Source organism: Citrus sinensis, chromosome 3, assembly GCF_022201045.2.
Source record: "Citrus sinensis cultivar Valencia sweet orange chromosome 3, DVS_A1.0, whole genome shotgun sequence".
Taxonomy (NCBI): Eukaryota; Viridiplantae; Streptophyta; class Magnoliopsida; order Sapindales; family Rutaceae; genus Citrus; species Citrus sinensis.
The window spans coordinates 12,125,213-12,144,275 of NC_068558.1; the positions used below are offsets into that span (position 1 = coordinate 12,125,213).

General features: G+C 34.6%; 3 protein-coding genes across 3 annotated transcripts in view; 2 read left to right on the forward strand and 1 right to left on the reverse strand.

Moving 5' to 3' along the window:
• Window positions 1–12,342, forward strand: part of LOC127901373 (putative pentatricopeptide repeat-containing protein At1g53330) — a 42,692-nt gene extending 30,350 nt beyond the window's left edge. Inside the window, exon 2 of the mRNA XM_052438522.1 lies at window positions 11,990–12,342. The gene's annotated coding sequence lies outside the window, so the exon portion shown is untranslated. The remainder of the gene's footprint in view (window positions 1–11,989) is intronic.
• LOC107176905 (putative pentatricopeptide repeat-containing protein At1g53330) lies at window positions 10,600–12,068 on the forward strand. The gene has a single exon (XM_052438525.1). The coding sequence runs from the start codon at window positions 10,733–10,735 to the stop codon at window positions 11,780–11,782; it is 1,050 nt and encodes a 349-aa protein (XP_052294485.1). The 5' UTR covers window positions 10,600–10,732; the 3' UTR covers window positions 11,783–12,068.
• Window positions 12,343–12,903: 561 nt separating the features above from the next.
• Window positions 12,904–13,729, reverse strand: LOC102613376 (germin-like protein subfamily 1 member 17). Its single transcript, XM_006477816.4, has 2 exons — window positions 13,563–13,729; window positions 12,904–13,442 (listed from the first exon to the last, which is right to left on the reverse strand). Exons 1-2 carry the CDS (start codon window positions 13,684–13,686, stop codon window positions 12,904–12,906), a joined length of 663 nt encoding a protein of 220 aa, XP_006477879.2. The 5' UTR covers window positions 13,687–13,729.
• Window positions 13,730–19,063: the final 5,334 nt, after the last annotated feature.

A 19,063-nucleotide genomic window follows, 5' to 3' on the forward strand; every position in this document is an offset into this window, starting at 1 on the left:
TACGCTTTTCGAGCAAGTGCTGACTCCAGCAAAAAGAAGCAGAAAGAATTGAAATTAATTGAGAAACAAAGATAGCAGGAGAGACGGAGAGAGAAGAAGAAATATTTGCCGTTCCATTCCTTTGTATGACATATTCCCCTCTACATATATCTTTTACCCCTCAACATTACACGTGTAACTAACCAACAACGTAATGATTCTTAAAAAAAATAGTCACAACAAAATAACAAAATCACAGCTGCCATCTTTCCCACTCTCTTTGTGCCTTCTCGAATATTTCTTAGGTAATGTAATCTTTGAGGTATGTTGGTGGCCTGCGCATACGAGCTGGACCTTTTATGTGCTCCTCGACCAGCTGGGCTTCTTCCTCTGTTTCAAGTGCAGACTTGTCATTAATCTCGGGCAAAGTTGTATCAGGTTGAGTGCTGCAATTGGATTTAATTGCTCGACTACTTGTTCTTTTTAACTCTTTACAGAAACAGACATCCGCTCAGAATTTTTGAGCGGATGTGCACTTTCATGATACTGTAAATATTCTTTTCATATATACGTGACATTACGATCTTGATTCTTATCGTACTTGTATGTCATAATGATTTTAAATTTCACCATTTTATAAATTACATGATAGTGTTGATTTTTATCAATAAAATATTTACCTTGAAGATAATGGATGTGCAAATATGGAGAGAAAATCGAGGACATGATCCAATTGAGTAATGACATGTGTACGCATAGTCAATTGGTTAAAGTAACGATTTGTCTTTTATTTATTTATTATCTTTTAGCATTTTTGTCCTCATTTTTGTTCTTTTCTACCTACTACTCTTTCTTTGAAGGTTTCAGGTTTCAACGTCGTTGCGTGGCAGTAGTTAACTACTAACTAGTCATGATTCAATTGGGAGATGTTAAGGAAGTTAAGGAAGCTCATATTTGTAGTCAAGCAGAGGATCACAGAGCAGAGGATCAAAGCAGCTTCTATAATCAGTTGCAAGTTGATGACATGTACTGCCAGCTGGCACCAGGTGGTTATGTAGCTGCTTGTACTCATACACGTGATAAATTTGTTAATCATTTGGTAATTAGTTAGTTGGTTTTGTAACCTTCAGCTGAGTAGCAACACTTGTATATATATGCTTGTAATCGTTTAGTAGTATTTTAGCTTGAGAAAATAAAGAAGAAAGTTTTCTAGATCTCAGTTTATTTTCTTATTAGCCAAACACTCATTTTCTGTTTTATAACTTGGTATCAGAGCCAGTCATGGCGTCTCTGAATATTGCCTCATCAAATCACACTTCGAATATTCATACAAACTCAACAAACTTCTCATTCACGTTCAATACACCTGTGAAACTGGATCAGGCAAACTATCTGATCTGGAGGTCCCAAGTTCTAGCTTCCATACGCGGCAATAAGCTAGAAAAGTTCATTGATGAAAATGTCACTCCTCCTCCATCTCATATTGCTCAAAGGATTGACGATGAACTTAGATCTGTTGAGAATCCAGATTCATCAAGCTGGAAAGCACAAGATCAAGTACTTCTTGGCTGGTTGCTATCATCGATGAGTGAAGGTATTATAAGCCTGGTGTTTAATCTGGAAACTTCTCTTGAGGTATGGAAGGCTATTGAAACTCAATTTGGATCACAGTCAAAATCTAGACTCTTACATTTGAGATATCTGATGAATTCAACTAGGAAAGATGATCTGAAAGTAAATGAGTATTTCATTAAAATGAAGAATATTGCTGATAACATGGCTGCGGCAGGAAGTGCCTTAAGCAGTGATGATTTAATTTTGGATGTACTGTCAGGACTAGGACCAGATTATAATGCTGTTGCTACTTATATTACTGGTCAAATAAGTGGTGATAAAATGAATTTGAATGAGGCTTATGCTATGTTGTTGACTCAAGAAGCTAGAATTGAGCAACAAGCACATATGCTTTCTGGAATGGATGTTAAGCATAATTTTGAAGCTAATTTTGCTCAGAACAGAGGTTTCAAGAAAGGAAATTTCTCAGGTGGTAGAGGATCTGGTAATCATGACTATTTTACTGGATTAGATAATGCTGGAAATTTTGGAAATAATTACAGAAGTGGCTATGGAAGATCTGGTTTCTTTGGCAATGGTTTTGGAAATAATCATAGTAACCAGTTCAGAGGATTTCAAAGTGATAATCAAAAGGGATCAGGCTCAGGAAATTGGAACAATGGTGGGGGTGGTAACAATAATTCTATCAGGCCTCAAATGAATCCAAAACCTCAGTGGAATGCTTCTAAACCTACTTGTCAAATCTGCTTCAAAACTGGTCATACTGCAAATGTGTGCTGGAAGCTTGAAGAATTCTTTACCTCTGGTGCCTACAAACCTCCTCCAAACAGAAATCCCAAAGCTGCATATCTAGCTGATATGGATGGTGCAGCTGATGCCAACTGGTATCTGGATAGTGGAGCTACACACCATCTTACCAATGACATGAGGAATATGACTATGGCAGAATCTTTTGCAGGTAACTCTAAACTCATCATTGGAAATGGTACTGGTTTACACATAACACATGTTGGAAATGCTGTGTTAAGAATGCATAACTCTTCTGCTCATCATACACTCAAATTAAACAACATGCTTCTTGTTCCACAAATATCCAAGAATCTTATTAGCATATCTCAGCTTACCAAAGATAACAACATTGTTATTGAATTTACTGATAAATCCTGTTTTGTGAAGGACAAGGTGAGGAATTTGATCATACTGCAGGGCAAAGCTGAAAAAGGTTTATACAGATTGCTATTGTTTCCCTCTAATAAAGTCTCTTCTCAATCATGTCAAAGGTCTCTTGAAGCCACTCAATCAAAATTTTCAGATGTTCCTCTGTCTATGTTTTCAGTTGTTCAGTCAGTTGTCAATAATCAAACAAGTCCCTGCTTGCATACTGCAGCAGAATCTTGTATCAGTCCAAATTGTATGCTAAGTGTTTCTGTCTTGCATCAGAAACTTGGTCATCCTAATTCCAAAGTTTTAAGTCATGTAATAAACTCTTGTTCAGCTTTCAAGAATTTAAATGGAAGTAACTTTCTTGATTCATGTGATGCATGTAAAATGGGAAAAATGCATAGATTACACTTTCCAGTTTCTACTACCAAAACAAAGCATGTATTAGAAGTTTTGCACACTGATTTATGGGGACCTGCCCCTGTGCTTTCAGTTCAAGGTTATCGATACTATGTGAGTTTTGTGGATGATTTTTCGAGGTTCACATGGATATTCCCATTAAAAACCAAAGATGAAACACTAGCTGTGTTTAAAATCTTTAAGAAACAAATTGAGAAACAGCTAGATAGATCCATTAAGTGCATTCAATCAGATTGGGGTGGAGAGTATAGATCATTTGTTAATTTTCTTCATGAGGAAGGTATTCAATTCAGGCACTCATGTCCCTATACTCACAATTAGAATGGCTTAGTTGAGAGAAAACATAGACACATAACCGAGCTAGGTCTCACCTTACTTGCTCAAGCTACTTTGCCTCTCAAATTTTGGTGGGATTCCTTCCATACAGCCACCTATATTATCAATAGACTTCCCACACCCATATTATCTATGCAGTCACCTTATGAATGTGTCTTCAAAACCAAACCTGATTACAAATTTCTCAAGGTCTTTGGTTGTTCATGCTTCCCTTTCTTAAGGGATTATAATACTCACAAATTCCATTTTCATACCTCAAAATGTGTATTTCTTGGTTACAGCCCTTTACATAAGGGTTATAAGTGTATGCATTCTTCTGGAAAGATTTTTATAGCTAGTCATGTGCTATTTGATGAAACTTCTTTTCCTTACACATCAAATTCACAATTCTTAACTTCATCATCCAAACCCTCTGATTTCCATTACAGTCTTCTTCAATCTTATACTGTTTCACTTCCCAATAACAATCAAGAAACCTGTGAAGCTAGCTCTGCAGAAGATGAAGCTCCATCTCATCATTTCAGTGATCATTCCTCACCTGACAGTCATAATACAACTTTTGATGTTTCACCTTCTCAAATACATCTTCAACCCTCTACCATAGCTACTTCACAAACACAACAGCCATCATCATCTACTATTCAATCCACACAACCATCCCAACATCCTCTGCCAAATCATCCCATGATTACCAGAGCAAAAGCTGGTATATTCAAGCCTAAAGCATTCTTAACATCACATAACAGCCTGGAACCATCCACTGTTGATGAAGCTTTGTCTGATTCTAAGTGGAAAGCTGCAATGCAATTAGAGTTTGATGCTTTAACTAGAAATAATACCTGGACTCTAGTACCTATGACATCTCAGCACAAGTTGGTTGGTTGTAAATGGGTCTTTAGAACCAAGTACAATACAGATGGTACAGTTTCTAAACACAAAGCAAGATTGGTGGCCAAGGGCTTTCACCAGACAGCAGGAGTGGATTATAAGGAAACCTTTAGTCCTGTGGTAAAGTCTTCTACAGTCAGAACTATACTAAGTTTGGCAGTGATGAAAGGTTGGAAAGTCAGGCAAATCGATATAAATAATGCCTTTCTTAATGGAGATATTTCAGAGGATATATACATGACACAACCAGAGGGCTTCATCACCAAAGAGGGCTATGTCTGCAAACTTAGCAAGGCTCTTTATGGCTTGAAGCAAGCTCTTAGAGCTTGGTATGACAAACTCAAAGGATGTCTTACAAGCTGGAATTTCTTCAACTCCAAGGCTGATACATCCCTGTTCATCAGACATGACACAAGAGGTATCATTCTTGTTCTTATCTATGTGGATGATATTCTCATTACAGGACCAGATTCTTCCCTGTTGGAAATATTCATCACTAAGTTCAATAAGGTTTTTGCCTTAAAAGATTTGGGATTGGTATCCTATTTTCTGGGTGTTGAGGTGTGTTATACTGATAGTGGGATGCATTTATCACAAACAAAATATATTAAAGACCTCTTAAGTAGAGCTTCAATGCAGAACTGTAAAGGTTCTGATACACCTCTTAGCACAGGTCAAAAGTTAGAAAAAGTAGCAAATGGTTGTTTGGGGAAAGAATTTGAAGATCCAACTCTCTATAGAAGTATTGTTGGAGGGCTCCAATACCTGATACTCACCAGGCCAGATATTGCATACTCAGTTCATAAACTCAGTCAATATCTAAGTGCTCCTACACTTCAGCATTGGCTTGCTTGTAAGAAGGTACTTAGATATCATCAATCAACTGTCACTCATGGAATATATATTCAGAAGGAAGGGGAACTTGAAGTTACAGGTTTGAATGGGTACTCCGATGCAGATTGGGCTTGTGATACAGATGATAGAAAGTCCATTGGAGCATATTGCATCTATCTTAGCAACAATTTAATTTCACGGTCCTCTAAGAAACAAGCTATAGTGGCAAAATCCAGTATTGAAAGTGAGTATAGAGCACTGTCATCAGCAAGTTCAGAAATCTCTTGGCTGGAATCTCTATTTTCTGAGCTCAACATTGTAAAACTGCCAACACCAGTACTTTGGTGTGATAATCAGAGTGCTGGGGAATTAGCCAAAAATCCTGTGCTTCACTCCAGGTCTAAGCATATCGAGTTGGACATTCATTACATTCGAGATAAGGTACTTCAAAACCAATTAGAAGTGAGATACATTCCTACAGATGAACAAGTTGCTGATGTCCTCACCAAAGCTTTATCACTTCCAAAATTCAGCTACTTCAGGTCCAAGCTCAATGTCATTAGTAGACCCTTGAGCTTGAGGGGGGATGTTAAGGAAGTTAAGGAAGCTCATATTTGTAGTCAAGCAGAGGATCACAGCAGCTTCTATAATCAGTTGCAAGTTGATGACATGTACTGCCAGCTGGCACCAGGTGGTTATGTAGCTGCTTGTACTCATACACGTGATAAGTTTGTTAATCATTTGGTAATTAGTTAGTTGGTTTTGTAACCTTCAGCTGAGTAGCAACACTTGTATATATATGCTTGTAATCGTTTAGTAGTATTTTAGCTTGAGAAAATAAAGAAGAAAGTTTTCTAGATCTCAGTTTATTTTCTTATTAGCCAAACACTCATTTTCTGTTTTATAACTGGAGAGAAGGTTAATTTCTAAGAATATGCAATGATGAAATCAATATGCCGAGTTCTAGACGAATGGATGTTATTGCTAATAGTTAATTAATCGAAACTTGCAGATCAATTTTTTTTATTTAATAATTTGAGAGGACAATATAACTTGCAGATCAAACGATCAAGTTAAATATTATCAAATGAGTTGACTGGGGTAGGTTGCATGTCATAAGTCCCATGCAGTATGCGTATGTTTAAATTTTTTTAAAAATAAATTGAAAAAATCTATATCGATATTTTTTAATATAAAAAACTTTTTTTCCATATGCATTGCTTGCGTTGGAATCAACCGTAAACCGTAAACTCTCTTTCTCGCCACATTTTTCATAGTCATAGCATAATCTTCAGAGAATTCGACTAACTAAATGCATGCACGTCTGAGATTTAATTTAAGCCCATTTGGTAGTGAGGTAATGTGGCTTCTAAATGGAGTAAAAGTTACTTCTATCAAAAAAAAAGTTCATAGATGATTGGTAAAAACAATTACTAATTAAGTATATACATTTTTGTTTAGAAACATAGATGAAATTAAAAAAAAAAAAAGAGTAAAAAAACTATAAAAAAAACCACATGTAAAGAGACTAAAGGCTGATAAAAAGCCAAGAAAATAATGAACCATCATACCTTGCAGTGGTATACTATTAATTAATTATTTTTTTCTCTAACACCCACGGTGTCATAATTTAATTTGTTATTATTTTTTGTTTAAATATCAGCACTCACACGCCCCAACAGCTAGGCTGCGGCAACCCATCGGCTGGGCATAACAAAAGCTATACGTTGAAGGCGCTGGGTATCAAGCGCTTGTCCAACCTGGAGCACTCCGGAAAGCTCACGAAGAGAAGATTCCATATTCCGAAGCCTTTTTTCGTATTTCCTCTTCTTGTACAAGTTCCAGCGACGGATGCTTGAGCACTTTGAAACCAGAGCTTCCCCTTTCTTCAGCTGTTGAAGAAACAAACGAATGATCTCTTCTCTTTTATTAGAGTCCTCCAGCTCTTGATTTAACCTATCCATTTCTTTGATCGAAGGACTTAATGATGTGCTCATAATTTATCTATTATTTTAATGCTTCCATAAATTAATTTTATGTTTTATTATGTTAATTTTATTTTAATTTTTATATTTTATTATTTTAGGTACAATATGGGATTAAAGAAGAATAAATCGGAACATTCAGGAGCAAATCCATTTAAAGGAATAAAAAAAGAAAAGAAATAACGAGAATTAATTGGAATAAATCACAAAGCATTTAATTTAATTAATCATTAACCATGCATGCATGTGGGGCAGCATTTGAAGAATTAGTTGTCAAAGAAAATATGGCTTGCACGTGAACTTGGGCCTTTTGATTTTGAAATATAATGGCCTAAGATTGCAAAGGTGGGGGCGGCAATTTTAATCCTTTCCATTTAAGGATTTGGAGGTGGCGCAACATTATAAAAAGAAAAGTGAATAGGGCAGCCGGGAGGTTTTAGAGCGAAGAGAATAAAAGAGACAAGAAGGCAGCCGCACAACAACTGAAAATTGGAGAGAAAAACGAGAGCAAGGAAAGAACAAGAGAAGCCGTTGTAAATCCGGGAGCAACAATTTGGAGAAGTCAATTGCAGAGATTGGAGAGAGATAATTTCTTGAGTTTTTCTTTTCCTTTTCTCTATTATCTTGCTTGAATGTTTCTAATTAAATTAATGAATTTTCTTTATATTCCCATGAACTAATTTATTTTACTAGGGCTACGATGTAGCCTAACTATGAAGATTTAATTCCATAAATCTATGTTATTTTTAATTAATTATTCCATGATTGAGTGTTCATTATTGTGCTTAGTGCTTTTAAATATCTGGCCAATATTTGAATGATTTGAGGATACATAATGAGACCGAGAGGAGATTTATGTATTTTTGCTCTGTGTAATGGATGCCATGAATTGAACGAAAGACAGAGATGTGCCAACGTGATTCGTGCAGTTTTATCTAAGAATTTCCATAGAACTTAATGAATCTTTGCATATTTAAATTCACATAGAGATATAGTGGGTTGATATGTGGAGATATTTTTGATATTACTCGAGAGAGGATATTGAATAAATTAGGGAAATTCACTGTCAACATGGCTAATAAATTTTAATAGCATAGATGGAGGATTAAATTGGATTGGTTATGGTGAAATCAAATGTCCTAGTGTCTTAATCTCTTGGTGATTTCTATTGCTGCCTGCGTCTTTATTTAATTTTTAATAATTTTATTTTATTTTATTTTAATCTAAATTCGTTTATTCGATTGTTTAAATAAATTAGGGTTAGAATAATTTCGGTAACTAATAGGATATACAATCTCTATGGGACAATACTCTACTCTTCATTATATTACTTGTGCCGACTAGTACACTTGCTAATTTACGCAACACTTAACAAGCTGATGGTGTTTTCAAGGCTGTTTAGGGCGTCTCTGAAGTTGCTGCACCTTGACTTTGATTCTTTAATCGCCACCGTCATCTCTTGAAACGCAACACCTAGAATGGCCCCTGCTAAGAGACTTCCCACTGCCGTTGCTGTTATGATCTGCTCTGTTAGCTTTCACAAAAATTAATACAAAACAATAAGGCAAGAAAACAAGTTGATACATGTACAATTGCAACAAATCCTTTGTATAGAAAATTAAGTCTTCAAAGATAACCAGATAAGTGAAGAATGGACCTATGTCAGTCAACCCGTTTTGATAATAGATAACCAGATAAGTGAAGAATGGACCTATGTCAGTCAACCCGTTTTGATAATATTTAACTTGATCATCAAGTTTCAGTTAACGATTTTATTAAAAACTATAATACCAGGTCGTCTAGAGCTTTTGGTCTAGTTGATTTGATCATTGCATATTCTTGGAAATTAGTTTTCCCTTCCAATTGGATCACGACTAGTTATAACTTGTTATTAATTATTACCTCGACAAGGATACACGCATCAACGTGGAAAAAAAAATTAATTAACTAAAGTACAAACCTCGCTTTTTAAATTTTTTTCGCCCTCCAGAAAGGTAGCAGGTAATTGGACCAGGTCAAATTAATGAACTTAAACTCTTTAAAACCACTTGGTCAAGCAAAAATTAATTACTTATTAATGTTTTTGAAAAATAATTAAAAGACAAATTAATTGATCATAATATATACCCATGTCATTACTCTATTGGTTTGTGTTTCCGATTTTGTCTTCAATTTTTTTATGTCTGTTATAGAGCTAACTCATATTTAAAAGTTAATTTAAAAGTTTTGTAACTATTCTCAGCTGATGCAGAATATTTTTCGTTTAACAATAATTTTTTTTTTTATTTGAAGTTCTACAAACCGACCTTCACGTTTCTCAATTTGAATCTCATCCATTTGCCAAGAGAAAAAGAAAAAAATAATAATAATCATCATCATCTCGAATCATAACTTCCTTCACGATTTTCCTGGGATTGAGCCGCCTGTAAAACATCCATTTTCATTGATGAATTCAACTTGCAGAGACTTTAGTGACTGAGACCATCATAAAGTGTAATATTATTCAGTATTTAATTAAGGTCAATATGTAAATTTTCTCTGATGAAACTGGGAAGGTTTCTCAATTTATTTATGTGGTCGTCGTGTACAAGTAACAATCTTTTGTTTTTAACCAAGTGCACAAGTAGCATTAATCTTTGAGTTAGGCATCCTAACATCTAAATCTCAATTTAAGTCTTAATTGATGTAACATTTATCCATTAGATAGTAGTTAAAGAAATTTAGAAGTTATGAAATTCATTATCTAATAAATAAATGACACATGAAATTTTGGAATCTCTAAGATTATTGAATAAAAATTAAAATTAGCAATGACCCGATGATTTATTCGATTGCATGATAGGTTGAATGTTTCAATTGAGTTTTAATCACGTAACTGCTTGTTCTCGTTAATACTTTACTTATATTTATATATATGAAAATGCTTAAAAGAGGACATAAAATATTGGGCGGACAAGTTCTTTGGGTATTGTAAAATATTATTTTCATACATGTATGACATAATGATCTTGATTCTTGTCATATGTATATACGTTAATGATTTTAATTTTTGCCATTTTATATAGAGTAATGATACAGCCACAAACTCTTGTACAAACTTATTTTGTACAAACTGATGTGGCATAATAAGATTGGTTAAATTAAATATCACTTGGCCCACATGATTTGTTTTTATTAATTTATATTTTCATTCAACTAATCTTATCATACCACATCAATTTGTACAAAATAAGTTTGTACAAGAGTTTGTGGCTGTATCATTACTCTTTTATATACGAATGAATGAATCACATAATAGTCTTGATTACACTGTCAATATTTAAGAAAATGATTACACTCTTATATTTAAGAAAATCAAGATTATGTGTGTACAATTTTTTTGAAAACGAAATTATTATCTTAACTGTGCAAAAGGAAAATATGATATTTGTGAGATAAAAGAGTCTCTCAAACTTCGTGATCGACTGATAAAAATTTAGAACATATGACTAAACAAACGGTCAAAAATAATTAACTGCGTTTTCAAGTTTCAGCACCCCATCTAAAAAAACTACATGAATAAAGCAAAACCCACATCTCCCTTCAGGCTCGCCTCTCTTCTTCGCCTCCAAAAAGACCCGAAATTCGCTCTGCAACTCTTCAAAAACCCTAATCATAACCCCAATGACACCGAAGCCCCTCCATTAAAACCCTTTCGCTACAATCTCCTTCACTATGACCTTAGCATCACTAAGCTCGGCCGAGCCAAGATGTTTGACGAAATGCAGCAAATCCTTCACCAGCTCAAACATGACACCCGCGTCATTCCCGAAGAAATAATTTTCTGCAATGTTATTAGCTTTTATGGACGTGCGCGATTACTCGAACACGCACTCCAAGTGTTTGATGAAATGTTGAGTTTTAATGTTCAAAGGACGGTCAAATCTTTCAACACGTTGTTGAATGCACTATTAACGTGCGGAAAGCTTGATAGAATGAAGGAGTTGTTTCAACTTATGGAGAAATATGTTAGCCCAGATGCTTGTAGTTATAATATATTGATACACGGTTGTGTTGTAAGTCGGAGGTTAGAGGACGCGTGGATGGTGTTTGATGAAATGCTTAAAAAAAGACTGCAGCCAACGGTGCTGACTTTTGGGACGTTACTTTATGGTCTTTGTTTGGAGTTGAGGGTAGATGAGGCATTAAAGTTGAAGGAGGATATGATGAGAGTGTATAATGTGAAGCCTGATGGACAAGTCTTTGCGTCATTGATAAAAGGGCTTTGTGCAGTTGGTGAGTTGAGTTTGGCACTTGGATTTAAAGAAGAGATAGTGAGAAATAAGATTGAAATGGATGCGGCTATTTATTCTACATTGATCAGTGCGCTTTTTAAGGCGGGAAGGAAGAATGAAGTTCCTGGGATTTTAATGGAAATGAAGGAGCGTGGGTGCAGACCGAATTCTGTGACATATAATGCATTGATCAGTGGGTTTTGTAAAGAGAAGGATTTTGAAGCAGCGTTTACAATTTTGGATGAAATGGGGCATAAAGGGTGTAAGGCAAATACTATTAGTTATAATGTGATACTTGGGGGGCTGTGTAAGGACGGAAAATGCAGTTAAGCAAAAGATTTGTTTGAGGATATGCCTAGACAGGGCTGCAATCCGGATGTTGTGTCCTATAGAATACTTTTTGATGGGCTATGCGATGGGATGCGGTTCGGAGAAGGTGCTTTAATTTTGGATGAGATGATTTTTAAGGGTTTTGTACCTCGTTCTGCTCGTATACATTCATTTGTTGGTCAGCTGTGTGAGATAGGGAATGTAGAGGTTCTGTGGACAGTTTTGTATACCCTGATTAAGGGGAACGTTATTGATTTTGATACATGGAGAACTGTGATTTCTAAGATGTGCAAGGATGACATGCTCTTGAATGCATCTCAACTTGTTGAATCCTTGATTAGGCCCTAAATTTGAGACTCCGGTAACCAATAATTGAGAGTTTGCAAGTCCGAACACATCTTCTATTGGCTAGACGTGAATCTTTCTATCAGTCTGCATGTTCACCAATTACCGTGTTCATGTCCATAGTTATTTAGCTCACCGGCCAAGTTGCCAATTTAAGAGTTTGTAGAAAGTGATAATACATGAGGGGCTTAAGTTGTACAACTTTATTAGCTTCAGTCTGAGAGCAACGGCAGTTGTGGATGGTTTGTGCAGGAATTTTTCTTGGGTGATCTTCATTTTGGCTTATCATGTCAGTCAGATCTTCATTTTGGCCTATCATGTCAGTCAGATGTTTCATAATGCTCAAAAACATTATGAACGATTCTCAGGTACGTGTAACAGGTTAGCCAGCGTAGATTAGGCTTGCTCATTGATTATCTTGTCTTTTAGTATAACCCAGAACTTTATATAATTTCGACTTTTGTGAGACCTTCTGATAATCTATGTATAATTTGAAAATCTCCCCCGATAAGGCCATCTAGCTCGACGCAGCCAAGAACTTAATTATTTGTGGGCCCCCAGGAAAAAAAAAATCCGAGATCAGATAAGAGATCATTGATCACATTGAAAAAAAAATACATTATTTAATTAAGGGTTCATTAGGAAATCAAACAAAGCTGACTTGAGAGAGGTACACATGTACGTATCTCTTTATTACATCAAAACTAACTGATAATGACAATAATTAGAACGAGAAACATGTATAAATGGCAAGATTATTCAAACAAGCTACACATTTAGAACTTGGCCTCAAGATCTTTCACCACATCTGCGTCCAACTGGAATGCCTTGGAAAGAAAATCAGGATTGATTGGAGGATTGGCTCCGAAGACCGAGTTTGCAATGGTAATGACACCAGGATTCTGGCTGCTTAGAGCGGCGATGGCAACTGCATTTGTTTTTCCAATGTTGAACTGGAAGTGAATCAAACCAATTGGAAACACGAAAGCATCTCCCTTTTTCAGAACTTTTGCAATGAGTGTGTTGTTTAGCTGGTTTGATGTCACAAAACCAACATAAAGTGTTCCTTCCAAAACCGTCAGGATTTCAGTGGCACGAGGGTGAGTGTGAGGAGGGTTTTGGCCATAGGGTGCATAGTCAATACGGACTGCTGATATTCCGAGAGTGTTGAGTCCTGGAATTTGGTCAACATTTGCATTTTTTACACTGAAGCCAAGTCGGTTTGCTGTGTTTCCAGGCTTGTCTAGCCCTGATAAGAAGAAATCTCCCGGCCTGGCAAGCTTGGGGTCCTTGCAGAACTTCCCGTTGACAAAGACTGCGTCCAAGAATTCAGAATATTCATTAGTAAGGTGAATTTGAGACCAACGTACACGTATACATAAACAAGTTTAAAAGATTTTTTAGGACAGAGAAAATTAAAGCGTAAAAAATATACCTGCGTTCTTGGGCTCATCAATGGCTACACAGATATCCTGAAGAGGACTAGGGTCACAGGCAGAGGCCAATGAAGAAGCCAAAATCAAGAGAGCAAAACCTGTAAGAAATTGAACATTTCTCATTGTGTTTAATTAGCTAGGATCTCACTCTGTTTAATCTCTGAACTTACTCTTATTGGTTTAGTGCGAGGTGAGAAATGTTGCAAGGTTAGCAACCCTATTTATAGATGAGGATTTATTGAACCGGTCTTGTTTTCCCTGCTCGGAGCAGATCGATGAAGGCTTGCCAAGTCTTCAATTGTTCATCTGTGACTCTGTAAAAACTGAGGAAACTTGTCATCTCAGTACATTTTCTTCTTCATTTGCTTACGTCAACACATTGTTTTTGGAATACTGAGTCATGAGTCATGACAATCTATTTGTATATTATTATATTATCTAAAAATTTCATTGACAAACTCCAACTTCCAGAATAGTGAATGTTCGTTTTGATTCTTTACTGTTTTTCATTATGGTTTAAGCAGGTGCGCAAATATTTTTAAGGCTGGACCCTCAGAGGCCCAAAAATTGAAATTTTTAAAACTACTCACTTTTTGTAGTTACATAATGTGTGCCGTTGTAATTGATATGTCACTAATTATTTTTTATAATGTGTTGGATATTATTTGTATCTTATTTTATTTTATTTTTATCTTTTATCAAACAGGAATCTAAAGTTATGATAGTGTAAACGTAGTTCAAGTGCATTATTTGTTATATTTTAAAATTTTTGAAAGTAAATCAACCACATAATTCACACTAGCAGACTTGAATGCTACCTAAATGAGTCCGAAGGGAGGTTTTATCATTAAATCATTGAGTGGGATTAGTCTTTGTTAAATAAGAACTACTAATTCTTAATGAATTGGTTACGTGCTGTAAAATTTTCTACAGTCGAGTATTATGTGCCGTTTTATCGTAATCATCATTACAAGAAAGAACCTAATCCAACTCTTCACATCTACGAATCTTATCTAATTGAATTATGTAATGCCACGTAGTATACAAAATTCTCACACACACTTTTTCCAATTGAAGAAAACTACAATGAGTGATGACGATAATGATGTTTTCCCCACTATATTTTTAACCTTTATGATAAGTTTATTACAGTACTCAGTGAAAAAGTTATAAAAAATGTTATAAAATACCCTATATGGAATTTAGAGTTTCGAAACAGCAGAATTTGGTAAGACTTCAATGGACATCTCGGAGGCCTTTTTTTAATCCTTCATTGCGATTTTCAAAACAATTTATTATAGAGTCGGACTATTAGCACCCCTTCAGAATCCTATTAAAACCCATTTATCAATTATATTTCATATAATACCAAAAATATTTTTTTAATAAACACTCTTTTCATTTATGAATTTTTCAGTTTTTAATAATTTTCTCACTCTTTCAATCTTAATATCTATATTCATCTCTTCAAACTTTCTTTATTATTTAATTTTTAAAAAAAATCTAAAAGAAAAAATAAGAAAAACATTATACTTAGAAAATAATGAATATTTTATGGGTTTAATACAATTTTATCCAACCTGTAAATTTTGTTTTGGCTTAGAAGATTAATTCTCAAATTCAAATTATTTTAATGATAATAAAAAATTTTATATTGTGTAAGCAAAATAAAAATGAGGAGTAAAAGAAAATATAAATGGTTTAATTATAGTTAAATTTGTCCTTAAAAGTAATTGTAATATAACAGAGGTTTTATAAGATTAATCAAGGGGTGCCAATAGTCCAACTCTTTATTATACGCACAAATCGAACATATATGTCTAGCCCAATAAATATCCAACCATATTAAAGGCACCTTGTCATGGGGCTAAATTGGCGTGTGCGGGTACGCTCAATAAAAGCATGCAAGATGCACTATGCAGTAGAGTGCGCTCAACAATGGGCCACTTTTTACAACTAATCAGCCGTGGTGCACTTAGTAAATAATCATGCTCGGCCTGAATTTTAAAATTCTCTAACAATTTGTAAATTACTAGAAGTTTTTACACTTTTGTACTTTAGTCCCTAACTAGATATTTAGGCAAGTTACTCCCACTTGATAGGAAGCTTCATGAGTTAGCACCCAACTCTATAAATAGGGGTGAGCACTCACCATTTTGCGCAACAACACACACCACCACACCAGCACACACACACAACACACAAGCTCTCTTGCAAAAAGCTCTCTTTTTCCTCTTTAATGAGTAATAAAATTATATTTAGTCATATTACTCTCTTCTCTCTAGCATTTCCACAAGTATCATTTCTTTGCTAGTTTGAGAAGATCGAAAGTAGGGATGACCGTTTTTTCCAGACCCGCCCCGGACTCGAACGAACCTGGACAATTCGGTTCGGGTTTAACCCATACCATAGTGCAATAAAATCCGGATCCAGAATTATTTTTCGTAACCCGGATATATCTGGGTTCGAATGCGGGTTTGATTTAACTCGCATATCCGGAACCCAGAACCCCGGATATATTATTTTTATTATTTTTAATTATATTTAATATAAATAGTAACATTAGAAAAACACACACACAACACACAAGTGCCCTAATTTCACTCGTATATCGCAGCCACCGTAGCCCAAAATCAGAGCCAACCATTTTCTTTCTCTTCAAATCATCTCCTCATCAACTCAAATCAGTGTTCTTCGCTATTGTCGCAGCTCTTTTCATCATCATCATCATCGTCAGTTGCCGCATTTCGAGCCATGATATGGTTGAAGACGCACCTTCATCAGCTTGTGGAGAAAACAACACTGATACGGCAAAGTCGATCACGGCCGACTTGCGAAATTGAACTGATTTGCGAAATTGCCCACAAAACTACTCAGATTGGGAAAAAAATGAAAGAGTTATACTTTCTTCCTCATGTGCTGTCTTATGTGTTTCTCCTGCTGGAAAACTTTTCCTACTTCAAAAGCTTTTGCAATTACTCATTTTTTCGACTTTTTTTTTTCTTTTTGGATGGCATTTTTTTGACTTCGAATAAGTATGTGATTGACCAACATGATGGATTTTTAATTTTATGACTTTGTATATCATGTTAATTCTTAAATTTTATGGTTCATGTGATGGGATAAAACTCTTTTTTTTTTCTTTTTCAAACTGCTCTTATTGATCCGGGTTCAAAACCCAGAATCTGAAAACTCGGATTTTTCCGGGTTTAACCTGGACCGGACCCAGATGCAAGAAAACCAAGTTAACATCCGAGTCCGATATAATGAAAACGGTATCTGGGTCTGGAACTGGGAAGGCCAAATCCGGACCCGAACCCAACTTTTGCCATCCCTAATCGAAAGGCTTATTTAGCAACTTTTGTACTAAAAGTTGTCTAAATGCCATATAGGGTTGCTGTGCATTACACTCATCTCGTGACAACTAGTTACACAATGTCTTACAACATGCATGCAATGTTCCAAAAAAATCCAAAAGATCTTATCAATTGACTCAATGAAAGGAGCAAAAATGAGTTTTAATTGTTGATATGTTTGAAAATTCTAGGAATTTGCCGGCAACAATAGGAGAATTATCATGCAAGCATGGATGCAATTAATCCAGTTCTTACTAGCTACATTACTGGCCGCCGGCTGCGTAGTGCATATGTACCTAACCCAAATTATAACTTTCCAAAATTTTAAAATTGTCAACTTGAGCTACCAGCTAATTAAACTTAGTACTTTACCCTCACGCCTTTCCTTTCTCAGAGCCATATATATATTACTACTGATACTCATTATCCCGTGTACTAATTTGTTAACTTAAACTCATCCTCAAAATTATAGTATATATCTAAATTTGTTCCACATTAACCCACATTAATGGCTCGTTTCAACTCTCTTATTTTGATCTTTGTCCTCTGTGCTTTAGTTTTCAATTCACCATCTTTAGTTTTCAATCCATTTTTGTTAATTATTTAGGGTACGCACATGCAGGTGGATTAATATCGTAAAAACCAGGCATTTATTTAACAAAGTGCCATTATTAGTGTTCCCAGACCATAGAATCATTTGATCCGAAAATAAGCAAAACAATTAACATAATGAGCCAAGCAGCAGTAGGGAATGCTGATAGTTTTGCAAGTTTAAAGTGCCGGTAACTTGCTTTACTGAACTGAAGATCGTGATGATTATATATATCTTACGTTGTAAATGCATTCCTTTTTGACACATCGAAGTATCCGAAGATTGTTATGTCTTCTAATTCAAGGTCCTGGAATATAAAATTAAAAACTGTAGCAAAAGTTGTAGATAATCACAATCAGGGACATGGTCACAAAATTTGATACAATTTTCAAGATTTAGAAATAATAAATATGACTACAACCAGTGGCGGTGCCAGAAATTAAACTTAGCAGGGACTAAGTTTAAATAATATTGTAATTTAAAAAAGGTCAATAGATAACAAGTATCAAAAATAAAAATTCACTAATATATTCAATACATTTATAATTGATATCGACGTGTTTTCATATGTTAAAAACGTTAAAAAATAAATTTATCATCAAGAATACAAAATAAATTTTTTTCTACATGTGTAATAATAACATTACTCAATTATTAATCTCTAATCTGATTTCACAAACGATTTTTCACAAAATTCATAGTTGAAAATTTCTTTTACTATTGTAGTCATGAAAACTAGTAAATTCAATGCTAATGCTATCAATAAACAAATTCATGAATACAATTTATCTTTTTTAGTATGAACTATTTTTCTTATTAGCCTATCAATCTCTTTCAATTTTGAAAATTTGTTATTAGAACCCACCTATGTAATATAAACATCAAATTAAATTTTAAGTATCATAAGATTCATTGAAGAAAAATCATTTTGATAAATTCAATAAGATAAAATAATTTCTATTTTTTTTTTTTGTGTGTGAGGAGAGTTACCGTGCAACGAATCTCAAAATAACAATTTCTTTGTGGGTTGAAAGTTAAACATAAATACTTAATATTTTGATTATTTTTTAATTTTAATAGGGACTTTTATGGTAAATAAGGTAAATATTAAATTAAATTTGTAAATTTTGAAAAGTTAGGGTGTCCCAACGTGGCACCGCCTATGACTACAACTATAATATTCATTTACTATATTTCTACTCATTACAATTGTTATAGCTGATTTCATGTTTTCAAAATGATGCATGATTTATTAGCTGTTTGTTTTTGAAGAAGAAGCACTAAAAATAGGCCTCAAGGAACTGTTTTAGTCATTTAAAAACATTTTTATTTTATTGATTGCTTGAATTTGAAGGCAAACATTAAAAAAATTTATTTGGTCTTTGTCTACTCTCAATCTTTTTTAAAAAAAATACAAAAAAAAAAAGAAGAGAATGTCTCCTTTTGATTTATTTATTGTGAGTTATTAATTATCTTAATGAATAATCCGTTTTTATAAAATCAAAATAACGAATCAAATTGTAGAGCGTTGGGATTTTTGGAGAAGGGAAAT